The sequence below is a fragment of the Scyliorhinus torazame genome, chromosome 13, assembly GCF_047496885.1.
Source record: "Scyliorhinus torazame isolate Kashiwa2021f chromosome 13, sScyTor2.1, whole genome shotgun sequence".
Classification (NCBI taxonomy): domain Eukaryota; kingdom Metazoa; phylum Chordata; class Chondrichthyes; order Carcharhiniformes; family Scyliorhinidae; genus Scyliorhinus; species Scyliorhinus torazame.
Window position 1 is genome coordinate 178,165,788 of NC_092719.1, and position 26,803 is coordinate 178,192,590.

General features: G+C 49.3%; 2 protein-coding genes across 4 annotated transcripts in view; one reads left to right on the forward strand and one right to left on the reverse strand.

Moving 5' to 3' along the window:
- The window catches only part of cacna1db (calcium channel, voltage-dependent, L type, alpha 1D subunit, b), a 1,216,201-nt gene that overhangs the window by 1,181,996 nt on the left and 7,402 nt on the right, over window positions 1-26,803 (reverse strand). The window lies entirely within an intron of this gene.
- Window positions 1-26,803, forward strand: part of dcp1a (decapping mRNA 1A) — a 127,903-nt gene that overhangs the window by 29,654 nt on the left and 71,446 nt on the right. For 2 of the 3 annotated variants that reach the window (XM_072472495.1, XM_072472494.1), the window contains exon 3: window positions 2,038-2,165. The exons of the other annotated variant lie outside the window; for it this stretch is intronic. In XM_072472495.1, coding sequence (XP_072328596.1) covers window positions 2,038-2,165 — 128 coding nt within the window. The remainder of the gene's footprint in view (window positions 1-2,037; window positions 2,166-26,803) is intronic. 3 annotated transcript variants of the gene reach the window in all.

Genomic DNA, 26,803 nt, shown 5'->3' on the forward strand with positions numbered 1-26,803 from the left:
AACAAATTAATTAATGATTATCCCAATGGATGGTCTTGAGGCCAGGAGCTTGGGGATTTGGAGTGGGGGGGGTGGGGGGCGTTCCTGGTGGTTCTGATCTCACCATGACACACGATGGAATAATTCTGGAATTGAAAGCTAATCTCCGTAATGACCATGACAACGATCGTTGTTTGCTGTGACAATTCATCGAGTTCTCTACTGTCCTTTAGGAAAGGAAGTTTGCCGTCTTTACCCAATCTAACCTACAAGTGACCCCAGACCCACAGCAATGTGTTTGACTCTTAATTGCCCTCAGAAATGCCTCAGCAAAACATTCATTACAAGGGCAGTTAGGGATGGGTAAAAAATTCTGGCCTCGCCAGTGACACTGGTATCCCATGAAAGAATAAGGAAAAAGTAGTCATGCAACCATTTTTGGTGAGATTGGGAGATGATTGGGTAATCCTCTCAAGTCATGCCTGACTCGGGTTCATATTTCACACAATTTGCATGTAATAATTCTTTACTCAGTCAAGTTTGCTGGAGAATCATTATGTTTTTATCTGGAATAATTGGTGTAATTGCAGTCCGGAGTTCTGTTTGCTGTGTTTTGTGGATACCCTTTTTAAATGGAGTCATCGCTGTAATGCACTGTTTAAATGGACTGATGAGTAAAGACTTTGCCTTGCATTTTGTTGAGTAAATAGACTTTCTTTGAATCCTTCTTCTGCAAGTCCCACCTCCCCTTCAACTTATTGGCTGACACATGGTGTTAATAGACACTCCGAATATTTATCTATCACTATAACTGAATATTTATCTATCACTATAACTAGATCCTATGATGATTTATTTGATCGCTGTTGTGGGACAGTGCTGTGTGGAAATTGGCTGCTGTCTTTCCTACAATACAACAGTGGCTACATTTTGAACCACTGTGTTGGATGTCATCTGCTTAGGATGTCCTGAGCTTATGAAAGGTGCTTTATAAAGAGCAAATATTTTCTTATTAAGAAAACTGTCCATTAGTAAACATAACTTTGGAAATAATTTGGTAGAAAAATGTGCAATATGATGTAAATTCTCCCAAGTGCTCTTCGTAGCCTCACAAATTTTAGTCAACTTTCACTAGGATAATAGACCAGCAGATTCCCCAGAGAAGATTAAGTGTTCAGTCTGAGGTGACATTAGTGTCAGTGACCCAGCTAAGGTTAACTCTTTCGTAGTTAGTGAGTTGGACTGAAGTGGATTCATGATTATAATGACGTAGTAAAGAATAGCTGACATGTGGAAAAACTGTTTTTCAGCTGCTTTATGATTACCTTATCCCTCCTGCTGGTACAAGATGCCAAGCAACTTGGACTAGCTGGTTGGAATTGATTGTGGCAATATAAAAGTAGAACTGTAAGGACCAGTTCACACATTGATCCCCAAAGCATGCTCATATACATCCCCATGGCTACCAATGATAGCCTGAATGGATTTACTGTTTTCATTTTAGGACTAAGTGGTATGTAAGACAGAGTGGTATGTGATGTTTGGAAATCTATTAAGAAGAGAGGAAAACAAAATTAGAGACATGCAATGGGTTATTTGAATTATGAACTTGTGATTAGCTACATCAGAGCTGAAAGAAGATATACAGATCCTATACAGTCTCAGAAAATCGTTTCTCTTGACTCCAGTAAAAACAATATTGATATATATTTTTTTAATTTAGAGTACCCAATTCATTTTTTCCAATTATGGGGCAATTTAGCGTGGCCAATCCACCGACCCTGCACAATCTTTGGGTTGTGGGGGCCAAACCCACGCAAACACGGGGAGAATGGGCAAACTCTACACGGACAGTGTCCCAGAGCCAGGATCGAACCTGGGACCTCTGCTCCGTGAGACAACAGTGCTAACCACTGCGCCACCGTGCTGCCCTAACAATATTGATATGAGAATAGGAAAATACTGTTCATTTCCGCAAGAATATGCAAAGTATAAATTGTCTATTCTAAGTATGTAAGTTTAAAACCGCTGCGTATATTAAAAATATGTTTTTCACAGGTCAGCTTCTCCTTACCATGGCTTTACAATCATGAATCGACTTAACATGAAAAATTTAGTTGAACCCATCAACAAAGATCTGGAGTTTCAGCTCCATGACCCATTTCTTCTCTATAGAAATTCAAACTGTAAGTACTGATATATTCAACTTGTCAGGACAGTTACCTAACTGGTTTGCTCATCAATTGCCGAGCTAATGGAAATGGGAATAAATGTGGAACAGAGGGTGCTAATCTGAAGTTAAGACTGAGACATGTTACCAGGAAAAGGATAGAAGGTGATTTACTCTGCATCTGACTGTGCTTGATTCTGACACTGCCTGAAATAGAAGATGTTCCAATACTCAGCATTAACATCCTGAATTGATGAACAAAACAATTTAAAATTTAAACATTGAATTGTGATCTATCTGATGTTAATCAGACAATAGTTTTTAACTGTTATGTTGTTAAATTCTTGTGGGTTTGAGAACTGACCCTTGATATGGAATGTTTTCATCAATGTCATAGGCTTGGTTAGCTCAGTTGGATGGACGACTGGTTTGTTATAGGCTTGGTTAGCTCAGTTGGATGGACGGCTGGTTTGTGATGTGGAACGATGCGAACAGCATGGGTTCAATTCCCGTACTAGCTGCGGTTATTCATGAAAGCCCCGCCTTCTCAAACTTACGTCTTGCCTGAGGTGTGGTGGCCCTCAGGTTAAATCACCACCAGTCAGCTCACTCTTTCAAAGGGGACAACAGCCTATGGCCCTCTGGGATGATGGTGACTTTCTTTTTTCAGATTGTCTGGATTCCTTTTTTAAAAAAATATTTTTATTCTCCTTTTTCACATTTTCTCCCAAATTTACACCCACCAACAATAAACAATAAAGAATATAATGTCAATCCCCATATCAAGAACAATCCCATCCTCCCACCAACCCCCAAACAACTGCCCGCATGTTAACATAAACAAATAACAAAAAGAAATCAGGAATCACCCAGAGTCACCATTAACACATACAGTCCTCCTCCCCAACTCTCCCAACCCCCCCATATGTTTGATGTAATCCAATTCTTGAAAGTTCATAATGAATAATGCCCATGAATTGTAGAACATCTCCATCCTTCCCCTCAGTTCAAACTTAACCTTCTCAAGTGTTAGGAGTTCCAGCAGGTCCCCCTGCCACGCCAGAGCACAGGGTGGAGAGGTTGATCTCTACTCATCTGCCTTCGGGCGATCAACAAGGCGAAAGCCACAACATCTGCCTCCGCACCCGTTCCAACCCTGGCTGCTCCGACTCCCCGAATATTGCTTCCCGAGGGCCTGGATCCAGTTTCATGTGCACCACTTTAGAGATTATCCTAAAAACCTCCTTCCAGTAATCCTCCATCTTTGGACAGGACCAGAACGTATGAACGAGGTTTGCGCCCCCCCCCCTCAAACAACGTTCACACACATCTTCTACCCCCTCAAAGAGCCGGCTCATCTTCGCACTTGTGAGGTGTGCTCCATATATCACCTTTAACTGTATCAGCCCCAACCTCACACAAGAGGTGGAGGCGTTCACCCTCCGGAACACCTCACACCAGAACCCCTCCTCCATACCCTCTCCCAACTCTTCCTCCCACTTTGCCTTGATCCCTTCCAGCGGTGCCTGCTTCTCCTCCAAAATAGTCCTGTAAACCACCGACACTATCCCCTTCTCCAGTCCCCCTGTCGTCGGCACAATGTGGAGGCCGTCTCCACCGGGAAGCTCTGTATCGCCTTCCTGGCAAAATCTTGAACCTGCATGTATCTAAACATTTCCCCCTGCTCCTGTCCATACTTCGCTCACAGCTCCTTCAATCCTGCAAACCGACCCCCAAGAAGCAAATCTTTTAGTGTCTTAATCCCCTTCTCCTCCCATCTCCAAAAAAATTCCATCCCACTTCCCTGGCTCAAATCTATGGTTCCCTTGAATCGGCATTTCCCATGACCCTGCCCCCAACCCGAAATGTTGGTGAAACTGTCTCCAAATTCTCAATGAAGCTATTATTACCGGACTCCCTGAGTATTTCCCAGGGGCCATCGGGAGGGGCGCTGTTGCTCGCGCCTTCAATCCCAACCACTTACACAAACTCTCCTCCATTCTGACCCACTAGAAATCAACCCCTCTGACCCAGCTCCGCACCTTTCCACATTCACTGCCCAGTAATAATACACCCAGTACGGAAGACCCAAACCCCTCCTGGATTGCTTTTAATAGTTTATCAACTGTGCCAGAAATAAACTACAGAAAATGGCATTTCTAAGATGGATTAAAATTAAACTTTCAGAATTAACTTGATTAAAAACAATATTGAGATAATAGTTATTGTACTTCAATTTTTTTTCCAGTTTTGAATTGGAAAAAGTAGCCACCCTTTACTTACAATTGATCCAGATTTCAAGCTTTGATATTTCATGTTATTACATGTACTTGGACTTGTTTCAAGCAAACGTTAGGGGTATTGAATATTATAGATTTCACCTTTCTGAAATGAATTGGTTCACTACAATTCTTGTATGCACTGTTCCAGAGTTGAGGGAAACTGTACTGAGTTTATCAAAGAACTATGTAGTGTGCATATTGACCGAAGTGCTGTTTTAGATTATTGATCAGAAAATTGCCTGTTCTGGGGTTCCCATTTTCTTCAAAAGTCTTTCCTGTGGCTAATAGTGAAGTTTGTTGATGTCAAATGAAACAGCATATTAAACCCCCCCCCCCCCCCCCCCCCCCCCCCCCCAATGCCACCTGCACACAAAACCTGCTTCCTACATCCCGTTCCCTGGGCTCTGGGATCCCTCCCCGCCCTAAAGCCCTGGGACCTGCTTAACCGGGACAGCCATTATCCGCTTCAGGCTTCTTCCTTCATTGCCACCAGCATCCAGTACTGAACTCTGACCTGCCTGCCAATCAGATTGGATTGTAGCTCACGAACGAGGGGCTTCCTCCCACTGAGGGGCAGAAGTCTCATTTCCCACTAAGTTAGCCTGTCTACAGCGTGCTTCCTTATTGTGTGTTGGCTTCAGGTTGACATTTCTTATAGTGGCAGGGACGGAGCATTGTAAATGAGGGTATGTGATTGAGAAATTGATGAGCAACCCTGAAGTAAATGCAGTTCAAACAAGCTTAACCTGTATGTATTGTACAAGATCAGAGTTGAGGTGGGGCGAGAAAAAATTAAACAATGGGTGACCTGTTTCTGGACCTGGATAGAGCCAGCTTGTCTATCATTATCTCCATAAAATAAGGTATAAGCTAGCAATTCTGGGAAAGAAAGTCATAATGCTCCACTGGAGATAGAAATTATTTATATGGGTTGCAGAATCAAGAGTGGCCTTGAAGGTAAAATAATTTGTCTACATTTCTGGCTGAATCATCCGAAAACATGTCATATTGCCATGGACGTAGAGATTCAGGGTGGATCCTTGGTTCGAAGGTTCTTTTGTTTAATTTAGTTGTGTGTGTTTGGCTGACAGAAACAGGCAGTTCAGTTTTGGATTTTGTGAGGGGAAAAACAACTGGAAGGTTTGTTCTTGCTTGCAGCTAGTTGAGGAAATCTACACTGGCTGTCACAGAGCCTTGGGGAAGAAAGCAATCAGCAGCCACCACAACATTTAACTTTTTAAAAAAGTATAAAATTTTATCGCACAAAAAAATGAATCAAAGCACTATTAGCATTATAGTTTATAACTACATCTGCTAAGTTGTGAACTTGGTTCTACTTTTTAAACCAGCAAGGTTTTAGCATGGCCAATCCACCTCCCCTGCACATCTTTGGACTGAGGGAGGAAACCGGAGGAAACCCACAGATGGTCACCCAAGGTCTGAATCGAACCTGGGTCCCTGGCACTGTGAGGTAACAGTGTTAACTACTGTGCCACCCTGATGCCCGTAGTTCTGTTGGTTAATTGCTGGGTGTTTGGATTTCTTCTTTAACATTAATGGTCTCTTGACAGGATCCTAAGAATGTGCAAAGGCCTTAAATAGTTGAGTAGATGGGTGATTAGTTGGTGAGTTTGAAGATTTTATTCCTTATAAATGTTAGTTCAAACCAGAACTGGGAGATATAAGGATTGCATTAAATTTATAACTCTATAACTCAAGTAGTTAAAATTAACTAAAGCTACAGATAACAGTTGAGTGACCTACCTAAACTTGAAACGTAATTAGTTAAATAAAACAATGTGTTGCGGGGTGGGGGGGGGGTCTGGTGGTCACCTGTGTGATCTAGAGCAACCACATCTGCAGTAAGTTCTGCAGCTCAAGCAGCCTTTGTGCAGGGTTGATGAGCAGGACTCTGAGTTTTGGACACTATGACGCATCAGGGATAGAGAAAGTTACCTGGACATTTTGTTCCTTAGGTTAGACACTTCTGATTTGGTTTGTGATCAGGAACTGGAAGATGTGACTCTGATTGAGGCAGGTACGAGGATACAGAAGGTAGCAATGACGGACCCTGATGTTCTTGCAACTTTTGTGGACCAGAGCAGGAACTGCAAGGAGAATGAGCAAACTGACCATGTTGTAGGGAGACATTCAAGTGGGGGGGAATGTAGTTATGGTAGGGTACAATACAGCTAGTCGGATAGATACTGTTCTTTGCAACCAAGAGTGTGAATCCCAAAGGCTGTGTTGCCTGCCTGGTGCCAGGCTTAAGCACGTTTCCTCGGGGCTGGGGAGGAATTTGGAGAGGGAGGGTAGGATCCAGTTGTTGTGGTCCATTTGAATGCCAATGACACAGGTAGGATTAAGAAACCAGTTCTACTGTGGGAATATGAACAGTGAGGAACTAAATTATAAAGCAAAACCACTAAGTAATCTCTGGATTACTACCTGAATCATGAGCAAATTGGCAGAAGGCAAATAAGATCAGAGAGCTGATTGAGCGGCTCCAAGATTGGTGTGGGAGAAATGGGTTTTGATTCATCGGGCACTGGCATCAGCATTGGGGAAGGAGAGAGTGCTACCATTGGGGCGACTTTCTCCAGAACTGCGCTGGGACCAGTGTACTGGCAAATTGCATAACTGGGGCTCAAGAGGGGAGTTTAAACTGAACAGATGTTGGGGGTTGGGAGGGATGTGAGAGGTGATCTGGAAAGTTAGGAAAAGGACAAGGCAATAGTGCATGGTAGTAATGATAATCCGAGTGTAACGAGAAGGGACAGACCTACAGACATAAGCATGAACCAGCAAATAAGCTCAATAAAAATAGAAACATAGAAAAAAGAAGCAGGAGGAGGCCATTTGGCCCTTCGAGCCTGCTCTGCCATTCATTACGATCTTGGCTGATCATCTAGTTCAATACCCTGATCCCCCCCCCCCCCAAAATCCCTTTAGCCCCAAGAGCTATGGACGGAATCCCCCCCCCCCCCCACATGCCGAGTGGGAGAATCGCCCGGGTGCCGCGCGAGTCCCGCCACGCATCCCGACGCCCGCACGCGATTTCCCCCCCCCCCCCAAACCGGCGCAGCGCGAATCACGGCTGGCACGACAGGTTCCCGCCGGCGCCATCCACACCTGGTCGCTACCGGTGGGAACAGCGCTGGAATGCTGGGTGGGGGGGGGCTCAAAAGGGGTCTGGCCCGCGATCGGTGCCCGCTGATCGGCGGGCCAGCCTCTCTGAAGGAGGACCTCCTTTCCTCCGCTGCCCCGCAAGATCGATCCGCCATCTTTTTGTGGGGCAGCCGCGGGGAGGACGGCAACCGCGCATGCGTGGGTTGGCGCCGGCGACGTCATTTACGCGGCGCCGGTCGCGTCATTTCTGCGGCACCGCCTTTACGCGGCGCCAAGGCCCGGCACGCGTAAATGACGCGGCGCCGCTCCTAGCCCCCCCCGGGGGCGGGAGAATAGGGGGCTGGGAACGGCCTCCGACGCCGGAGTGAAACACTCCGGTTTTCACTCCGGCGTCGGGACTTAGTCTCCCGATGGGAGAATTGCGGCCTATATATAATTCCATCTTGAAATTACACAGTATTTTGGCTATTTCAAGAATTCAAGGCTATGTATCTGAATTCAGGTAGTATTTCATGATGGGATGAATGAATTGATAGCACAAATAGAAATAAGTATGATATGATAGCAATTGCAGAGACATGGTTGCAAAGTGGCCATGAATACCTGGGACCTGAATACTCGAGGGTTATTGGCATTTTGGAAGCACAGGAAGAAAGGGCAACGGTGGTAAGGTAACTCTTACCAGACGATGAGATCAATACGGTACTGGCAAATTCTGTTTATTTGAACGCTCAAGATGTAGAATGAGTTTGGATGGAGATAAGAAATAGCTAAGGAAAGCTAAGTAAGTCACTGGTGGGAGTAGTTTTTGGGCTCACTAACAGGATGAATAGAAAAGCTGCATATTTAAATGGAGAAAAATTGCAGAATGCTATGCGGTGCAAGAGTACTTAGTCGCCTTGTATATGGATCACACAGCATGCAGGTACAACAAGTAATTAGAAAGACAAATGGGGAGAGGGGGTGGGGTGGTAAACATCCAGTGTGGGTCAGAGGTCAGAAAGAGGGGGAATCCAATGGTGGATATGGGGAGTACACTGGTGGTTAGTCGGTGATGTTGGGGTGTGTCCCGTGGCGGCATCAGTCTGGGTGTTTAAAATAGTTACCCAGTATTTAGAAGAAGTTTTATTTCTCCTAGCTTTATTGGAGTGACTATCAGTGTAACCCTGATTGAACCATCTGAATTTAGTGATTTAAATCGTGTTTTCGGACGATTCACAGCATCGCATAATTGCCTAGCGTTTCTGGACAATTTCCATGCAAATGTTTACTTGTTAAATTCTGAGAGGGATTCCCCAGCGCATCTTTGGGATACGTCCCCAAATCGCTATAAACTTCTTTTTTTTTAAATCAAAAGACTTGTCAAATTGGTTCATCCTCTCCCTTTTCACTGAGCAAAGCTCTGCTAAAAGTCGCAGAATAGTTAAAAATATCCTTTTCATTAATCCGAACTGAATAGCACAGCTTCAGTAATATTTATGAACTCCATCTTTAACAGCCGTTACACACTTCACCACTATGACATCGAACTATGAAATATTTCTCAAGGAGAGAAGAAAATAATGCTGAATACCAAATGGACACATTTCTTTCCCTTTATGATTATACAGCTTCAAGTTCTAATCTTGTTGTTCTATTCCCAAATCCATCCAAACTAATGGTTTCATGTTGTGTCGATCAACAAAATTGATCACTGACTTCTGGTTGCGGCTATGCGGAGCTAAGTCGCACATTCGGCGGCTCCCGCAAAAACTGACTTTTGGGCTCTTTTCAGGGCCCCCAACGGCACTTTTTTGATGTTTCCCGGTGTAGGAAGGAGATTACAACAATTCCCCGATAGTATATGGCTTTTATCAGGAGCGGGGCGACTAAAAAGGTGGTGGTGGACCCGAAGAAGGTGCGCTGGAAGAAGAACAAAATGGCGGTGGGCGGAGACCAGGCAGCGTGGATGCAGTGGGCGCAGGAGCAACAGGAGGGAATCCAGCGCTGCTTCAGAGAGATTAAAGCGGACCTGCTTGAGCCGATGAAGGCTTCTATTGATAAGCTGCTGGAGACACAGACGGCCCAGGGGGTGGCGATCCACAAGGCCCGACAAAAGATCTCCGACAACGAGGACGAGATCTTAGGCCTGGCGGTAAAGGTGGAGGCGCATGAGGCGCTCCACAAGAAATGGCAGGAGCGGTTCGAGGAGATGGAGAATCGGTCGAGGCGGAAGAATCTGCGGATTCTGGGCCTCCCGGAGGGGCTGGAGGGGTCAGACGTGGGGGCCTATGTGGCCGCCATGTTGAACTCACTGATGGGAGTGGGGTCCTTCCAGGGGCCCCTGGAGCTGGAAGGGGCCCATAGAGTGCTGGCGAGGAGGCCCAAGGCTAACGAGCCTCCGCGGGCGGTGCTGGTGCGGTTTCATCGGTTCGCTGATCGGGAGTGTGTGCTCAGGTGGGCCAAGAAGGAGAGGAGCAGCAGGTGGGAGAACGGAGGTTCGAAAATACCAGGACTGGAGTGCGGAGGTGGCGAAGAGGAGGGCCGGGTACAATCGAGCGAAGGCGGTGCTGCACAGGAAGGGGTGAAGTTTGGCATGTTGCAGCCAGTGCGACTGTGGGTCACCTACAAGGACCGGCACCATTATTTGGAGTCTCCGGAGGAGGCGTGGGCCTTTGTTCAGGCCGAGAAGTTGGACACAGATTGAGGGTCGGGATGGGCGTTTGGGGACTGCGGTTGATGTGTTACTTTTTGAGGGGGGGTCCTTTGCTCTTGGTTTCTTTTTCTTTGTGTTTTTCTCTTTCTGGTCAGTGAGGATGGTTAGGGCAGGTTGGGCACTGTTTTGGTTGGGTTTATCGGGCAGGCTCTTGGAGGGGGGTAAGCATATGGAACAGGTGTGGATGGCCGGCGGTGAGATGGGGCCCCGCGGGGGAGGGGGAGGCCCGAGTCGGGGGTGAGGGGATTGGGCCTGTAAAAGGAGCTGCGTCAGAGGTGGCAGGGCCGGGTAGGTGGAAAGCGCCGGCTTTTTCCCGCGCTGAAGACTGGCGGGGAAGCGAGGGTTGTTTCCCGCGCTTAGGATGGAAGGGGGAGGGGGAGAGCCTTTGGATGGGGAACGGAAGAGGAGGGTGTGTCACACAATGGGAGGAGTCGAAGGAGAGGAGGGAGTGGCCGGGGTCAGCAGGAGTCAGCTGACTTGCGGAAGTGCAATGGGGGGGGGGGGGGGGGGGGGGAGTAAAACAGCTAGGATGGGTCCTAGCCGGGGGGTGGTCGAGACTGGTCTGCCGCCGTGGGGAACGGGCCGGGCGTGGGGTGCGGACGCGTGGCTGGCTGAGGAGGGGTTATGGCTAGTCGGCGGGGAGGGGGGTGGGTAGCCCCCTAATCCGGCTGATAACCTGGAATGTAAGGGGACTGAATGGGCCGGTCAAGCGGGCCCGCATGTTCGCGCACCTGAAGGGGCTGAAGGCAGATGTGGTTATGCTCCAGGAGACACACCTGAAGGTGGCAGACCAGGTAAGACTGAGGAAAGGGTGGGTAGGTCAGGTGTTTCATTCGGGGCTGGATGCCAAAAATCGAGGGATGGCGATCTTGGTGGGAAAGAAGGTGTCATTCGAGGCGTCGAGCATTGTGGCAGATAATGGCGGTAGGTACGTAATGGTAAGTGGTAAGCTGCAGGGAGAGAGGGTGGCACTGGTCAATGTGTATGCCCCGAATTGGGACGATATGGGTTTTATGCGGCGCATGTTGGGTCAGATCCCAGACTTGGAAGTGGGGGGCCTGATAATGGGGGGAAACTTTAACACAGTGCTGGATCCGGCACTGGATCGCTCAAGGTCTAGGACGGATAGGAAGCCGGCAGCGTCTAGAGTGCTGAGGGGGTTTATGGACCAGATGGGAGGGGTGGACCCTTGGAGATTTGCAAGGCCGGGGGCTAGGGAATTTTCATTCTTCTCACATGTCCATAAGGCTTATTCCCGAATTGACTTTTTTATTTTGAGCAGAGCGCTGATAGTGAGAGTAGAGGATACCGAGTATTCGGCGATAGCCATTTCGGACCACGCCCCGCATTGGGTGGACTTGGCGATGGGGGAGGAGAGGGACCAGCGCCCGTTGTGGTGCTTGGAGGTGGGGCTGTTGGCGGACAAGGAGGTGAGCGAGTGGGTCCGAGGAAGTATAGAGAGGTACCTGGAGGCCAAAGATAACGGAGGTCCGAGTGGGGATGGTATGGGAGGCGGTGGTTAGGGGAGAGCTGATCTCCATTAGGGCCCACAAGGAGAGGAGGGAGCAGGGCGAGAGGGTGAGGCTGGTGGGGAAGATGGTGAGGGTAGACAGGAGATATGCGGAGGTGCCCGAGGAAGGATTGTTGTGGAAGAGGCGCAGCCTCCATGCCGAATTCGACCTGGTGACCACCAAGAAGGCGGAGGTGCAGTGGAGGAAGGCCCAGGGGGCGATTTACGAGTATGGGGAAAAGGCAAGCCGGTTGCTGGCACATCAGCTTCGGAAGCGGGATGCAGCTAGGGAGATCGGGGGAGTTCAGGACAGGGGAGGGAGTGTGGTGCGGATTGGGGTTGGCATCAATGGGGTCTTCAGGGACTAATATGAGGAATTGTACCGGTCCGAACCCCCACAGGAGGAGGGAGGGATGAGCCGCTTCCTGGGCCAATTGAGGTTTACGAAGGTGGAAGAGGGACTGGTGGCGGGATTGGGGGCCCCGATTGGGCTGGAGGAGCTGACCAAAGGGACAGGAGGCATGCAGGCGGGAAAGGCACCGGGGCCGGACGGTTTCCCGGTCGAATTCTATAAAAAATATATGGACCTGTTGGGCCCGTTGCTAGTTAGGACCTTCGATGAGGCAAGGGAGGGGGTGCTTTGCCCCCCCGGCGATGTCCCGGGCACTGATCTCCTTGATCCTGAAGCGGGACAAGGATCCCCTACAGTGTGGGTCTTACAGACCGATTTTGTTGCTAAATGTAGATGCCAAGGTGCTGGGAAGGTCTTAGCCACGAGGATTGAGGATTGTGTGCCGCAGATCATCCATGAAGACCAGACGGGGTTCGTGAAGTGGTGGCAGTTGAACGCGAATGTGTGGAGGCTTTTGAATGTTATCATGATGCTGGCGATGGAGGCGGAGATAGTGGTGGCGATGGACGCTGAGAAAGCCTTCGATAGGGTAGAGTGGGGGTACCTGTGGGAGGTGCTGAAGAGGTTTGGGTTTGGGGAGGTGTTTGTCAGGTGGGTTAGGCTGTTGTATGAGGTCCCGATGGCAAGTGTGGCCACAAATAGGAGGAGGTCAGAGTACTTTCGGTTGCACCGAGGGACGAGGCAGGGTTGTCCCCTGTCCCCCCTGCTCTTCACACTGGCGATTGAACCCCTGGCTATGGCACTGAGGGAGTCGAGGAACTGGAGGGGGTTGGTGCGGGGTGGGCAGGAGCATAGTGTGTCGCTCTATGCGGACGACTTGCTGCTATATGTGGCGGACACGGTGGGGGGAATGGCGGAGGTAATGAGGATCCTTAGGGAATTTTTGGATTTTTCGGGGTACAAGCTCAACATGGGGAAGAGTGAGCTGTTCGTGGTTCACCCAGGGGACCAGGAGAGGGGGATTGGCGAGCTCCCACTAAAAAGGGCGGAGAGGAGCTTCAGGTATTTGGGGGTCCAGGTGGCCAGGAGCTGGGGGGCCCTGCATAGGCTTAATTTCACAAGGCTGTTGGAGCAAATGGAGGAGGAGTTCAAGAGGTGGGACGTGTTGCCGCTGTCCTTGGCGGGTAGGATGCAGTCAGTCAAAATGACGGTGCTCCCAAGGTTTTTGTTCCTGTTCCAGTGCCTCCCCATGTTTATCCCAAAGGCCTTCTTTAGGCGGGTCATCAGGAGTATAATGGGGTTTGTGTGGGCACGAGGGACTCCGAGGGTGAGAAGGGTGTTCCTGGAGCGGAGTAGAGATAGGGGAGGGCTGGCGCTGCCCAACCTCTGTGGGTACTACTGGGCCGCCAATGCGAAGATGGTGCGCAAGTGGGTGATGGAGGGGGAGGGGGCTGCATGGAAGAGGCTGGAGACGGCGTCTTGTGTGGGTACGAGTCGGGGGGCGCTGGCAATGGCGCCGCTGCCGTTCCCTCCAAGGAGGTATACCACGAGCCCGGTGGTGGCGGCTGCCCTCAAAATCTGGGGGCAGTGAAGGCGGCACAGGGGGAGGTTGGGGCCTCGGTGTGGACCCCAATATGGGGGAACCACCGGTTCATCCCAGGGAGAACAGATGGAGGGTTTTCGGGGTGGCACAGGGCAGGGATACGATGGTTGGGGGACCTGTTTGTGGATGGGAAGTTCGCGAGCCTGGGTGAGCTGGAGGAGAAGTACAGGCTCCCCCGGGGAACACCTTCAGGTACTTACAGGTAAGGGCGTTCGGCAGGTGGTGGAATTCCCGCGGCTGCTGCCACACACCGTACAGGACAGGGTGCTCTGGGGGGTGGGGGGGTGGGGGGATGATGATCTCGGAAACTTACCAGGTGATGCAGGAGGAGGAGGGGGCCTCGGTGGTGGAGGTGAAAGGTAAGTGGGAGGAGGAGTTGGGAGAGGAGATTAAGGAAGGGACGTGGGCAGATGTCCTAGGGAGGGTGAACTCTTCCTCATCGTGCACGAGGCTCAGCCTCATACAGTTTAAGGTGCTACACAGGGCACACGTGACCGGGACAAGGATGAGCCGGTCTTTTTGGGGTGAGGACAGGTGTGGTAGGTGCTCAGGGAGCCCAGCAAATCCCACTCGTATGTTCTGGGCGTGCCCAGCGCTGGAGGAATTTTGGAAGGGCGTAGCGAGGACGGTGTCAAGGGTGGTAGGATCCAAGGTCAAACCGAGCTGGGGGCTCGCAATATTTGGGGTTGCAGAGGAGCCGGAAGTGCAGGAGGCGAAAGAGGCCGGTATTCTGGCCTTTGCGTCCCTGGTAGCCCGGCGAAGGATTCTTCTTCAGTGGAAGGATGTGAGCCCCCCAAGCGTGGAATCCTGGATCAGCGATATGGCAGGGTTTATTAAGTTGGAGAGGGTGAAATTCGCTTTGAGAGGGTCGGTACAAGGGTTCTTTAGGCGGTGGCAACCGTTCTTAGACTTCCTGGCAGAACGGTAGACATTGGTCAATGGCAGCAGCATCTCTGGGCGGGGGAGAGGTTACTTTATTATTGTTTTTGTTATTTACACTGAAGGGTCTGAGGGGGTGTATGTACCTGTTATGTTAAGTCGGGGTGTTTATGTTAATTTATTATTTATGTACAGAGGGGAGGGGGGTAGAGGGTTGCTTTTAGAAAAAGTCTTTTCTAGACTGTGTTTTGGACTTAACCCTGTTGGGTTCCTTTTTCATTTTGTTATTGATATTTTATGAAAACCTTAATAAAAAATTATTTTTAAAAGCTTTAAAAAAAAAACTGATCACTAATTAGTCTTGATTCATCACCCATTTCAGTGAATGTTTTGATTGTCAGTTAATTTTCTGCTGCTAATGGTGCCCAGCAGGGAGCAGAGGTTTGAAGGATTGACTGACGAGGCAACAGCCAAACTGGAGAGGCAGAGCAAGTACAAGAGCTTGTACCATGGCCTAGAAATGAGGGTAGTAAATAAAATAAATAATCTTTATTGTCACAAGTAGGCTTACATTAATACTGCAGTGAAGTTACTGTGAAAAGCCCCTAGTCGCCACATTCCAGCGCCTGTTTGGATACGTGGAGGGAGAATTCAGAATTCTCAGCAGGTATGGGAATTGAACCCGCGCTGCTGGCCTTGTTCTGCATCACAAACCAGCTGTCTAGCCCACTGAGCTAAACCAGCCCAATAGTGCCAATTGGCTAAGAACAGGTTGCTCAATCTTGGATAATAAAAACAGAAAATGCTGGAAAACTCTGCTATGGTTTCCTCGCACACTACAAAGATGTACAGGTTAGGTGGATTGGCCAGGCTAAATTGCCCTTCGGGTCCGGGGATGTGCAGGTTAGGTGGGGAAGTCAGCCTTGGTAGGGTGCTCTTTCAGTGGGTCGGTGCAGACTAAATGGGCCAAATGGCCTCCTCCACCATAGGAATTCTATGATCTGTGGAGAGAGAAAGAGTTAACATTTTGAGTCCTGATGACTTCTTTAAAGAGTCATATTAGACTCAAAACGTTAACTCTTTTTCTCTCTGCCAGACCTGCTGAGCTTCCAGCATTTTCTATTTTTATTTCAGATTTCCAGCATCTGCAGTATTTTGCTTCTGTGCTGAATGTTGCAAATCGGCTGTAGAGCAGCTGGAATCCGAGGAACAATGCGGTAATTACAGTCAAGAAAAGGACACAGAATTTGCTCAAAGAAGTGGAGAGCCAGTTAGCAATAAAGAAATGAAGGTGTTTGAGGAAACAGCTGTAGTTGTACCTGAAAAATATGCCCGGATCATCCAAGGAGCGGCAATCATTGTTGGATTTCCCCTGCCTCAATGCTGCTCCGTATTTCTTGCTGAGTCTTCTGAGCCCTGATTTCCCAGAAATGCGAAACAGTCCCTTGGAGAACGCTTGGGCAGCACGGTGGCACGTGGTTTGCACTGCTGCCTCACAGCACCAGGGATCCAGGTTCGATTACGACCTCGGGTGACTGTGTGGAGTTTTCACTTTCTCCCCGTGTCTGCGTGGGTTTCCTTCGGGTGCTCCGGATTCCTCCCACAGTCCAAAGATGTGCAGGTTAGGTGGATTGGCCATTCTAAATTGTCCCTTCATGTCCAAAGATGTGTAGGTTAGGTTAAGGAGTTATTGGGATAGGATGGGGAAGTAGGCTTGGGTAGAGTGCTCTTTCAGAGGGTTGGTGTGGACCCGATGGGCGGAAAGGCCTCCTTCTGCACACTCGAGATTCTATGACTCTGAGCTCCATTGGAGCACAATAGAGCCCGGGAAGATTGGTTTGGTTTTATTGTCATGTGTGCAGTGAAAAATATTGTTTTGCGTGCAGCTGAGACAGATCATTCGTACATGAAAAGAAAATACATAATAGTGCAAACCTAAAATACACAATGTAAATACATAGGCACAGGCATCGGGTGAAGCATATGGAGTGCAGTACTACTCAGCAGAGAAGATGTGTGAAGAGATCAGATCAGCTCATCAGTCCTTGGGAGGGTGGTTTAGGAGTCTGGTAACAGTGGGGAAGAAGCTGTATTTGAATCTGTTAGTGCGTGTTCTCCGATTTCTGTATCTCCTGCCCAATGTAAGAATTGGAAGAGTGAGTAAGCCGGGTGGGAGGGGTCTTTGATTATGCTGCCCCCTTTCCCAAAGCAGAAGGAGGTATCGACGGAGTCAATGGATGAGAGGTGGGTTTGTGTGATGGACTGGGCTATGTTCACGATTTTCTGTAGTTTCTTCCAGTCTTGGGCCAAGCAGTTGCCATATCAGGCTAGGATGCTTTCTATGGTGCATCTGTAAAAGTTGGTACGAGTCAATGTGGACATGCTGAATTTCCTTAGTTTCCTGAGGAAATATAGGTGCTGTTGTGCTTTCTTGGTAGTAGTGTTAATGTGGGTGGACCAGGACAGATTTTTGGTTATGTGCACACCTAGGAATTTGGAGCTGTCAACCATCTCCACCTCGGCCCCATTGATGCAGACGGGGTGTGTATAATGTTTTGCTTCCTGAAGTCAATGACCAGCTCTTTAGTTTTGTGACATTGAGGGAGAGATTGTTGTCGTTACACCACTCCACTAGGTTCACTATCTCCCTCCTGTATTCTGACTCATTGTTGTTCAAGATCCGACCCACTATGGTCGTGTCGTCAGCAAACTTGTACATGGAGTTGGAGCCAAATTCTGCCACGCAGTCGTGTGTGTGTGTGTGTATAGGGAGTATAGTAGGGTGCTAGGTATGCAGCCTTGCCGGGCCCTGGTATTGAATACAATCGTGGAGGTGTTGTTGTTTATTCTTACTGATTGTGGTCTGTGGGTCAGGAAGTCGAGGATCCAGTTGCAGAGTGAGGAGCCAAGTCCTAGATTTTGGAGCTTTGATATGAGCTTGGCTGAGATTATGGTGTTGAAAGCGGAGCTGTAGTCAATAAATAGGAGTCTGATGTAGGAGTCCTTGTTGTCGAGATGCTCCATGGATGAGTGTAGGGCCAGGGAGTCTGCTATAGACCGGTTGCGGCGGTATGCGAATTGCACTGGATCTAGGTATTCTGGGAGTATGGAGTTGATGTCCTTCATGATCAACCTCTCAAAGCCCATCATTGCGATCGATGTCAAGGCCACCAGACGATAGTCATTGAGGCACGTTGCCTGGTTCTCCTTTGTTACGGGAATGGTCTTCTTGAAGAAATGACACGCACCCTTTGTACGGCACTGGTTGCATATGGTAAGTATAACGGCCCCATGTGAATGTTAGTGAATGGATGAGTGGATGGATGAATGAGTGAATGGGTAAGGCGGGCATATGGAACAGGTGTGTAGGTAAGTTGGGGCTAGTCTTTTTGGGTCCGGGATGATGGTCGGTGGTGGGGAGCAGCCTGGTCGTGTTGTCGGGAGGAATAGTCGGGGAGTTGCCAGGGAGTCAGTGTGAGCGACTGGGGTGTCAGTTTTGTAGTTATTAAGATTTTAAACTAGGTTTTAATTTGTCTACCATTTTCTGGGTGACTATCCAGGTAAGCAATGTGGTGCTGTCTGAAGTCTCCGACTCAAGTTCAGAGTGAGAGATATTTGCAGAGGGACCCAGGGACCAGGGGAATTATCCATTGGAAGTTCAAACCTCCCAGGTGGTTAGCACGTCAGGACCTCTGTGGGGTCCCAGTGTGCTTCATTGGCCATACGTTTGGTCTTCGACGATTGGGAGACTGAAAGACTTGGGCCATAGCAGACCCTAAAAGATAAGGAGCATAACATTAAATTAAAGGCTTTTAAGTAGAATCTCTAAATGTTGCACAGCTTGGGTTGAGGGGTGTGTAACTGCAATATTCCTACCATAATGCCACCCTAAAGAATCACCGGTAAAAGTGTTGCATACAATTTTCAAATAGAAAGTTGGCATGATTAACACGTTTCTGCTTCCCCTGAGGGAAGTTGTCATGAATAGAGTTGGACTTTTCCAATCAAAATTTACTTTGAGCTCTGCCTTTACATGATGGTGCTAGAGAATTGTCAGGAACCAATCATGCCCAACAGTTTAAAAAAAAAAAATGCAACTAGTTCCCATAACCTTCAATGACATGGCCAATGGGACTGCACGGTAGCACAGTAGTTAGCACTGTGGCTTCACAGTGACAGGGCCCTAGGTTTGATTCCTGGCTTGGGTCACTGTTTGTGTGGAGTCTGCACGTTCTCCCCGTGTCTGCATGAGTTTCTTCTGGGTGTTCCGGTTTCCTCCCACAAGTCCAGAAAGGCGTGTTGTTAGGTAATTTGGACATTCTGAATTCTCCCTCTTGTGTACCCGAACAGGCACCGGAATGTGGTGACTAGGGGCTTTTCACAGTAACTTCATTGCAGTGTTAATGTAAGCCTACTTGTGACAATAAAGATTATTATTATTAACCCGGAGTTCCTCACTGTCAGCAGTTTTGAGTTGCTGTTGACCAGGAGTTTAGGTACAACACTAACCTGAAATTTGACTGTTCTGCCCCCATCTTGCAACTGCCCTGTGATACTGGATCTCTGTCATTGTTAATTGCAAATATTGTCAAATTAAGAGGATAAAAATTTAAAATATTAATATTAGCTGATGATGTGATCTGAAGGAAGTTCGCATGCAACATTGTTGAGAAGTACAGCTGATTTGCATTGCTGTAGGGAAATACTTTTTTTTCCCAACGGAAACGATTAAACTTGATGGACTTTTCCAATGGCCCCACTATATAAAATAAAATTATTTTCGGCAGCTATCAACTTCACCCCCCCCAATCCCCAGATGGATCTCAAAGGTCTTTGGCACTATTCATTGCCTGCAAGTGTTTTGGGACGTCCTGAGTTCATCAAAGATTCTATACAAGTGTTTTCCTTTTACTTTTTATCTTGTCCTCTTTCATTCCCACTGTGGCCTCTTATGTCATAAACCTGAAATAGTCTGTTGAAGTTCACCACAGATTTCAAAAACATTCTTTCTCCTCGGTACCCAGCAATCTGCACATTGACCAGGAAATTCAGTTATATTCGCATTTTCCAATCTCCTTTAATTCCCTCAGGTTATATATTTCTTCTTAATTCTTCTGCTCTTTACTTGCTATTTCTCTCTAGGTGTCCTTCAAGGAACATACATCACAGAAGGAAACCATTTGGGTCATTGTATTTGTGCCAGCTCTCTGAAAGGGCCATACAAATGGTCACACGCAATTGCGCTTTCCCCATACTCCTGCAATATTCTCCTTTTCAAGTCTATAATCCAATTATTTTTCACAAGTTACTGTTAAATCTGCTTTCACCACCCTTTTGGTCACTGCAACCAGATCATAACTTGCTGCATTTCTAACAAAAAAAACTCATTGTTTGCTCCCCTCAGCAACTTCAGTTTCCCCCTCCCCTGATGTTTTTGTCACTCATTTCAAATCTGTGGCCTCTGATTGCTGACCTTTTAGCCAGTGGAAGCAGTTCATCTTTACGTACTCAACCAAAACTTCATAATTATCAGCACCTCTATTAAATCTGCCCTTAAACATTTCTACTCTAAAGAGGAATCCCAGCTTCTCATTTCTTTCCACATAACTGATGCTTCTCATCTGTAGTAGCATTCTGGTAAGTATCCTCTTCAACCTCTCCAAGGCCTTGACATCCTACCTTAAGTGTGGTTCCCAGAATTGAATAAGCTGCTGCAACTAAGGCGCAAGTTATTTTTTAAAAAATATTTTTATTCAACATTTTTAATCTTCATACATAACAAAAACAATAACAGATAATAACAACCCCACCCCCTACCCCTAGAAGGCCAACCAAAAATCCCCTCCCCCCAACAACTGACGGTGACAAGCTCTTTAAAGTACAAAATAAACAGCTGCCATCTTCAGTAGAACCCTTCAATTGCCGCCCCTTACGGTGTACATAATTTTTTTGAGATACAGAAATTCTATAAGATCCCCCAACCACACTGAAGCACTGGGTAGGGAAGCTGACCTCCAACCCATCAGCACCCACCTTTGAGCGGTGAGCAAGGCGAAGGCCAAAACATCAGCTCCCTTCCCCCAGCCTGCAGCTCTGGCTGGTCTAATAGCCCGAATATGGCCCTGAGGGGACAAGGCTTCAGTTCAATTTGCAGGATCGCCGGCATGGTGCCAAAGAAGGAGATCCAGAACCGCACAAGATTGGGACACGACCAGAACTTGTGTATGTAGTTAGCTGGGCCCCTCCCGCAATGCTCTCACTCGTCCTCCATCCCCGTAAATAGCCTGCTCATCCTGGATTTGGTCAAATGCACCCTATGCACTACCTTCAACTGTATCAGCCATGTAACCTTGCACATGGTGACATTGTGTTCACCCTACGCAGAATCTCACACCACACCCCCTCCTCCAGCTCGATCCCCAACTCCTCCCACTTGACTCTAACCCCCTCCAAGGATACTGCCTCCTCCGCTTTTAAGCCTCCCATACAGCCCCAAGGTATTCCCCCTCCTCCACCCCTGTCAGTGACAAGGCCCTCTCCAACAATGAGGAGGGGGGCACCACCGGGAACGTCAGAAAGATCTTCACGAAGTCACGTGCCTATAAATATCGAAATATAACTGCCCATGAAAGTCCTAATTTCTCCGCTAACTCCTCAAAAGATCGCAAATCGGTCCTCCAAAAACAAACCCTTCATCAAAGCCGCCCTCTTCTCCTCCCATCCCCTGAACTGAGTGTCCAACCTCGCCGGCTCGCACATGTGGTTCACACAAATCGGCACCAACTTCGATACCGCCCCCAGTTGGAACTGCTGCCAAAATGGTCTCCATGTCCTCAATGTGGAGCCAACACTGGATTTCCTGAGTACTTCCCGGGAGAAAAAGGTCGAGAAGCCGTCACCAACGCCCTTCGCCCTGACCTGCTACACGAGCTTGACTCCAGCAGCAACCATAAAGCCTCTGGATTCCTGCACCTTCTCGCCGTTCGCCACCCAATAATATATCAGACTTGGCAGCATCAAACCCCCCAATTGCCGATCTCCCTGAAGCACCGTTTTTCTAATCCTGGCTACTTTTCCTGCCCAAATGAACATCTAAATCCCTAACTCCCCCGAACATCTAAATCCCTAACTACCCCAAAAAATGATTTTGGTTTAAAAAAAAATGCAAACACTTAAAACAAAACAGAAAACGTGGTAAGGAGAAACGGCAACACCCCCAAATTGACCCCCCTCCCTGGCTGAGTTACCAGGAAACCCTCCCTTTTCTCCCAATTCAATTTATACCCCAAATCGCTTCAGCAGTGCCATGATATCACCCATTGAGGAGATCGAATCTGTTACATATAAAAGCAGATCGTCAGCATACAAGGACACTGTGTTTGATCCCACCCCCCCTCACTATCCCTCTCCACCTATCCGAAGCCCTCAGTTGCCAACTCAAACAGGGGGGGGGGAGGGGGGGGGGGGCACACCCCTGTCTCGTATCCCTGTGCAACTGAAAATATCCCAAACACTAATTTTTTGGGCAAACACAAGCTTTAGGTGCCTTATGTAATAACCAAACCCACGCCATGAACTTAGGCCCTATCACAAACCATTCCAGCACTGCGGACAAATACCCCAACCTACCCTATTGAAGGCCTTCTCAGCATCCAATGCCACAATGACCTCATACTCCCTCCCTTCTGCCGGGGACAAAACCTCTTTCAAAAGTTGCCTCACATTCGATGACAAGTGCCTACCCTTCACAAACCCCATCTGGTCTTTACCAATGACTTGTGGGGAAACGCCCTCCAACCTCAGAGCTAACACCTTAGCCAAATGTACATTTAATAATGAAATCGGCAGCGAATCTGGAGAAGGTGCGGAGCTGGGTCAGAGGGGTTGATTCTCAGTGGGTCGGAATGGAGGAGAGTCTGTGCAGGGGGTCGGGACTGAAAGCACTAGCAATAGCGCCGCTCCTGATAGCTCCGGGGAAATACTCAGGGAGTCCGGTAATACTACCTTCATTGAAAATCTGGAGGCAGTTTCGGCAACACTTCGGGTTGGGGGCAAGGTCAAGGGAAATGCCGATTCGGGGGAACCACAGATTTGAGCCAGGGAGGTGGGATGGAAATTTCCGGAAATGGGAAGCGAAGGGGATTGAGACGCTAAAAGATTTCTTTCTTAGGGGTCGGTTTGCAGGATTGAAGGAGGTGGAAGCGAAGTATGGGCTGGAGCAGGGAGAAATATTTAGATACATGCAGGTTTGAGATTTTGCCAGAAAGGAGATACAGAGCTTCCTGGAGGAACCGGCCTCCACATTGCTGGAGGGGAGGTACTGACGACATGGGGACTGGAGAAGGGGGCAGTGTCAGTGGTGTACGGAGATATTTTGGAAGAGGATAAGGCACCACTGGAAGGGATCAAAGCAAAGTGGGAGGAAGAGTTGTGAGGAGGTCACAGAGGAGGGGGTCTGGTGTGAGATGCTCCGGAGAGTAAATGCGAGGTTGGGGCTGATACAGCTGAAGGTGGTATACAGAGCACACCTCACGAGGGTGAGGATGAGCCGATTCTTTGAAGGAGTAGAAGATGTGTGTGAGCGTTGCGGGGCTCCCCGCTAATCACGTTCATATGTTTTGGTCCTGTCCAAAGTTAGAGGAGTACTGGAAGGAGGTTTTTAGGGTAATTTCCAAGATGGTGCATGTGAAACTGGACCCGGGTCCACTGGTGGCCATATTTGGGGTGTCGGACCAGCCAGGGTTGGAAACGGGTGCAGAAGCAGATATCGTAGCCTTCGCCTCATTGATCGCCCAAAGGCGGATTCTGTTGGGATGGAGAGCAGCCTCTCCACTCTGTGCCCTGGCATGGCGGGGGGGACCTGTTGGAATTCTTGACTCTTGAGAAGGTTAAGTTTAAACTGAGGGGAAGGACGGAGGGGTTCTACAATTCATGGGCATTATTCATTATGCACTTTCAAGAACTGGATAACATCGAACATTAGTTGCGGGGGATGGGTGGGAGGGTTGGGGGGGAGGGGGCTGTGTGTATTAAGTGTGACTATGGGTGACTTCCGGGTGCGGCGATGACTAGCTAAGTCGCACGTTTCGGCACCTCCCGTTTCAACGGACTTTTGGGCTCTTATCGGGAGCCCCAACGGAAATTTTCAAAGGCTAAACCCAGTGTGAGGCGACATAGGAAGGAGACCCCCCCGGGTGTGGATGAAAAGAAGTGATAGTAGTGGCCAGATTGTGGAGGATCCTCTGGAGCAGTGGCAGAGAAGGGAAGGGAGAAGCAAGATGGCGGCTGAGGGAGCCCAGTTGGTATGGGGCCTGGAACAGCAGGAGTTCCTCCGGCGATGTGTGGAGGAGCTCAAGAAGGAGGTGCTGCCGCCGATGCTGCAGGCGATTGAGGGGCTGAAGGAGACGCAAAAGACCCAAGAGATGGAGCTCCGTGGAGTGAAGGCAAAAGCTGCCGAAAATGAGGACGAGATACAGGGCTTGGTGGTGAAGACGGAGACGCACGAGGCGCTACACAAGAGGTGTATGGTGGGATTGGAAGCCCTGGAAAATAGCTTGAGGAGGAAGAACTTGAAGGATTTTGGGTCTTCCCGAAGGGGCAGAGGGAGCGGACGTTGGGGCGTACGTGAGCGCGATGCTCCATACCTTAATGGGAGCTGAGGCCCCGACGGGCCCCCTGGAAGACCAAAGGCAGGGGAAACACCGCGAGCAATAGTGGTGAGATTCCACCGCTACAAGGACAGGGAGATGGTCCTGAGATGGGCTAAGACAACACGGAGCAGCAAATGGGAGAACGTGGTGATCCGCGTCTACCAAGATTGGAGTGCGGAGGTGGCGAGAAGGAGGGCGAGTTTCAATCGGGCCAAGGCGGTGCTCCACAGGAAGAAAGTGAAATTCGGAATGTTGCAGCCGGCAAGACTGTGGGTTACACACCAGGGCAAACACCACTACTTCGAGACGGCAGAGGAGGCGTGGACATTCATTCAAGAGGAGAAGTTGGACTAGATTTGGGAAAGGATGTTTGGAATGAAGTAGCGAGGTGGTGGCAAGAAATTGTAAATCAGATGGGGGAATTTTTTCCCCTCGAAGGAGGGGGACACAAAGAAATGTGGGTGCCGGTGGGGAAGGGGATGGGGAAGGAGAGAGGGAGCTGCGCCATTAGGGGCGGGGCCGAGAGGGAAGCGCGGGCTCTGTTCCCGCGATATGGAAATTGTGGCGGGAAAAGGGGGCGTAGGAACGAGGGGGCCTCACATGCAGGGAGGCTAAGGATAAACGGGGGAAGCCGAGGTCAGCCAGTGTTTGCTGACTCCGGGAAGCAATATGGGGGGTGCAATCAAGCTAGAGCGGGATCTAGCGGGGGGGGGGGGGGGTTAACTGGGTTGCTGCTGATAAGGGGAAGGGGGAGCTGTTACGGAATGGGATGGTCAGGACGGGAGGGTGCTGTCTGGGGGACAAGCGGTTGCGTGGGAACCGGGTGAGGAGCTGGTTTAAAAAAGGGGATGGCTAGTCGACGAGGGGGGGTGGGTAAAGAGCCCCCCAACCCGGTTGATCACGTGGAACGTGAGAGGGTTGAATGGGCCGATTAAGAGGGCAAGGGTATTTGCGCACCTAAAGAAGCTAAAGGCAGATGTGGTTATGCTTCAGGAGACGCACCTGAAACTGGCGGATCAAGTCAGATTAAGAAAAGGATGGGTGGGACAGGTATTCCACTCGGGTTTAGATGCGAAAAATAGAGGGGTGGCAATACTGGTGGGGAAACGGGTATCGTTTGAGGCGAAGACCTTAGTGGCGGACAGTGGGGGTAGGTACGTGATGGTGAGTGGCAGATTGCAAGGTGAAGCGGTGGTGCTGGTGAACGTATATGCCCCGAACTGGGATGATGCGAACTTTATGAAGCGTATGTTAGGGCGCGTCCCGGACCTGGAGATGGGAAAGTTGGTAATGGTGGGGGACTTCAACACGGTGCTGGACCGGTCCAGATCTAGGACCGGGAGGAGGCCGGCAGCAGCCAAGGTGCTTAAGGGCTTTATGGAGCAGATGGGAGGAGTGGATCCCTGGAGATTTACTAGACCGAGGAGTAAAGAGTTTCCCTTCTTCTCCCACGTCCATAGAGTGTACTCCCGGATAGATTTATTTGTCCTGGGAAGGGCGCTGATCCCGAAGGTAGCAGGAGCGGAGTACTCGGCTATAGCCATTTCAGATCACGCCCCACACTGGGTGGATCTGGATCTAGGAGAGGAGAAGGAGCAGCGCCCACTTTGGAGATTAGACATGGGACTGTTGGCAGATGAGGGGGTATGTGGAAGGGTGAGGGGATGTATTGAAAGATACCTAGAGGTCAATGATGACGGAGAGGTCCAGGTGGGAGTAGTCTGGGAGGCGCCGAAGGCGGTGGTGAGAGGGGAGCTGATTTCCATAAGGGCCGATAAGGGGAAACAAGAGGGTAAAGAAAGGGAGAGACTGATCGGGGAGATTCTGAGGGTGGATAGGCAATATGCGGAGGCTCCGGATGAAGGGCTACACAGGGAAAGACGGAGACTACACACGGACTTTGACTTGTTGACCACGGGTAAGGCGGAGACGCAGTGGAGGAAGGCACAGGGAGTACAGTATGAATACGGAGAGAAGGCGAGCCGACTGCTGGCCCAACAACTTAGGAAGAGGGGGGCGGCGAGAGAGATCGGAGGAGTTAGAGACGAGGAGGGAAGTAAGGAACAGAGAGCGGAGAGGGTGAACGGGGTATTTAAGGTATTCTACGAGAGATTGTATAAGGCCCAACCCCTGGAAGGGAAAGAGGGAATGATGCATTTCCTAGACCAGTTGGAGTTCCCGAAGGTTGAGGAGCAGGAGAGGACAGGACTGGGAGCGCAGATTGAGGTAGAGGAGGTGGTAAAAGGAATCGGGAACATGCAGGCAGGGAAGGCCCCGGGACCAGATGGGTTCCCGGTGGAATTCTGTAGGAAATATGTGGACCTGCTGGCCCCACTCCTGGCGAGAACCTTCAATGAGGCTAAGGAAAGGGGGACACTACCCCCGACGATGTCGGAGGCGACGATATCGCTGATCCTGAAAAGAGACAAAGACCCGCTGCAGTGCGGGATACAGGCCCATCTCCCTCCTGAACGTAGATGCCAAGTTATTGGCCAAAGTGATGGCGACAAGGATAGAGGACTGTGTCCCTGGGGTGGTGCATGGGGACCAAACA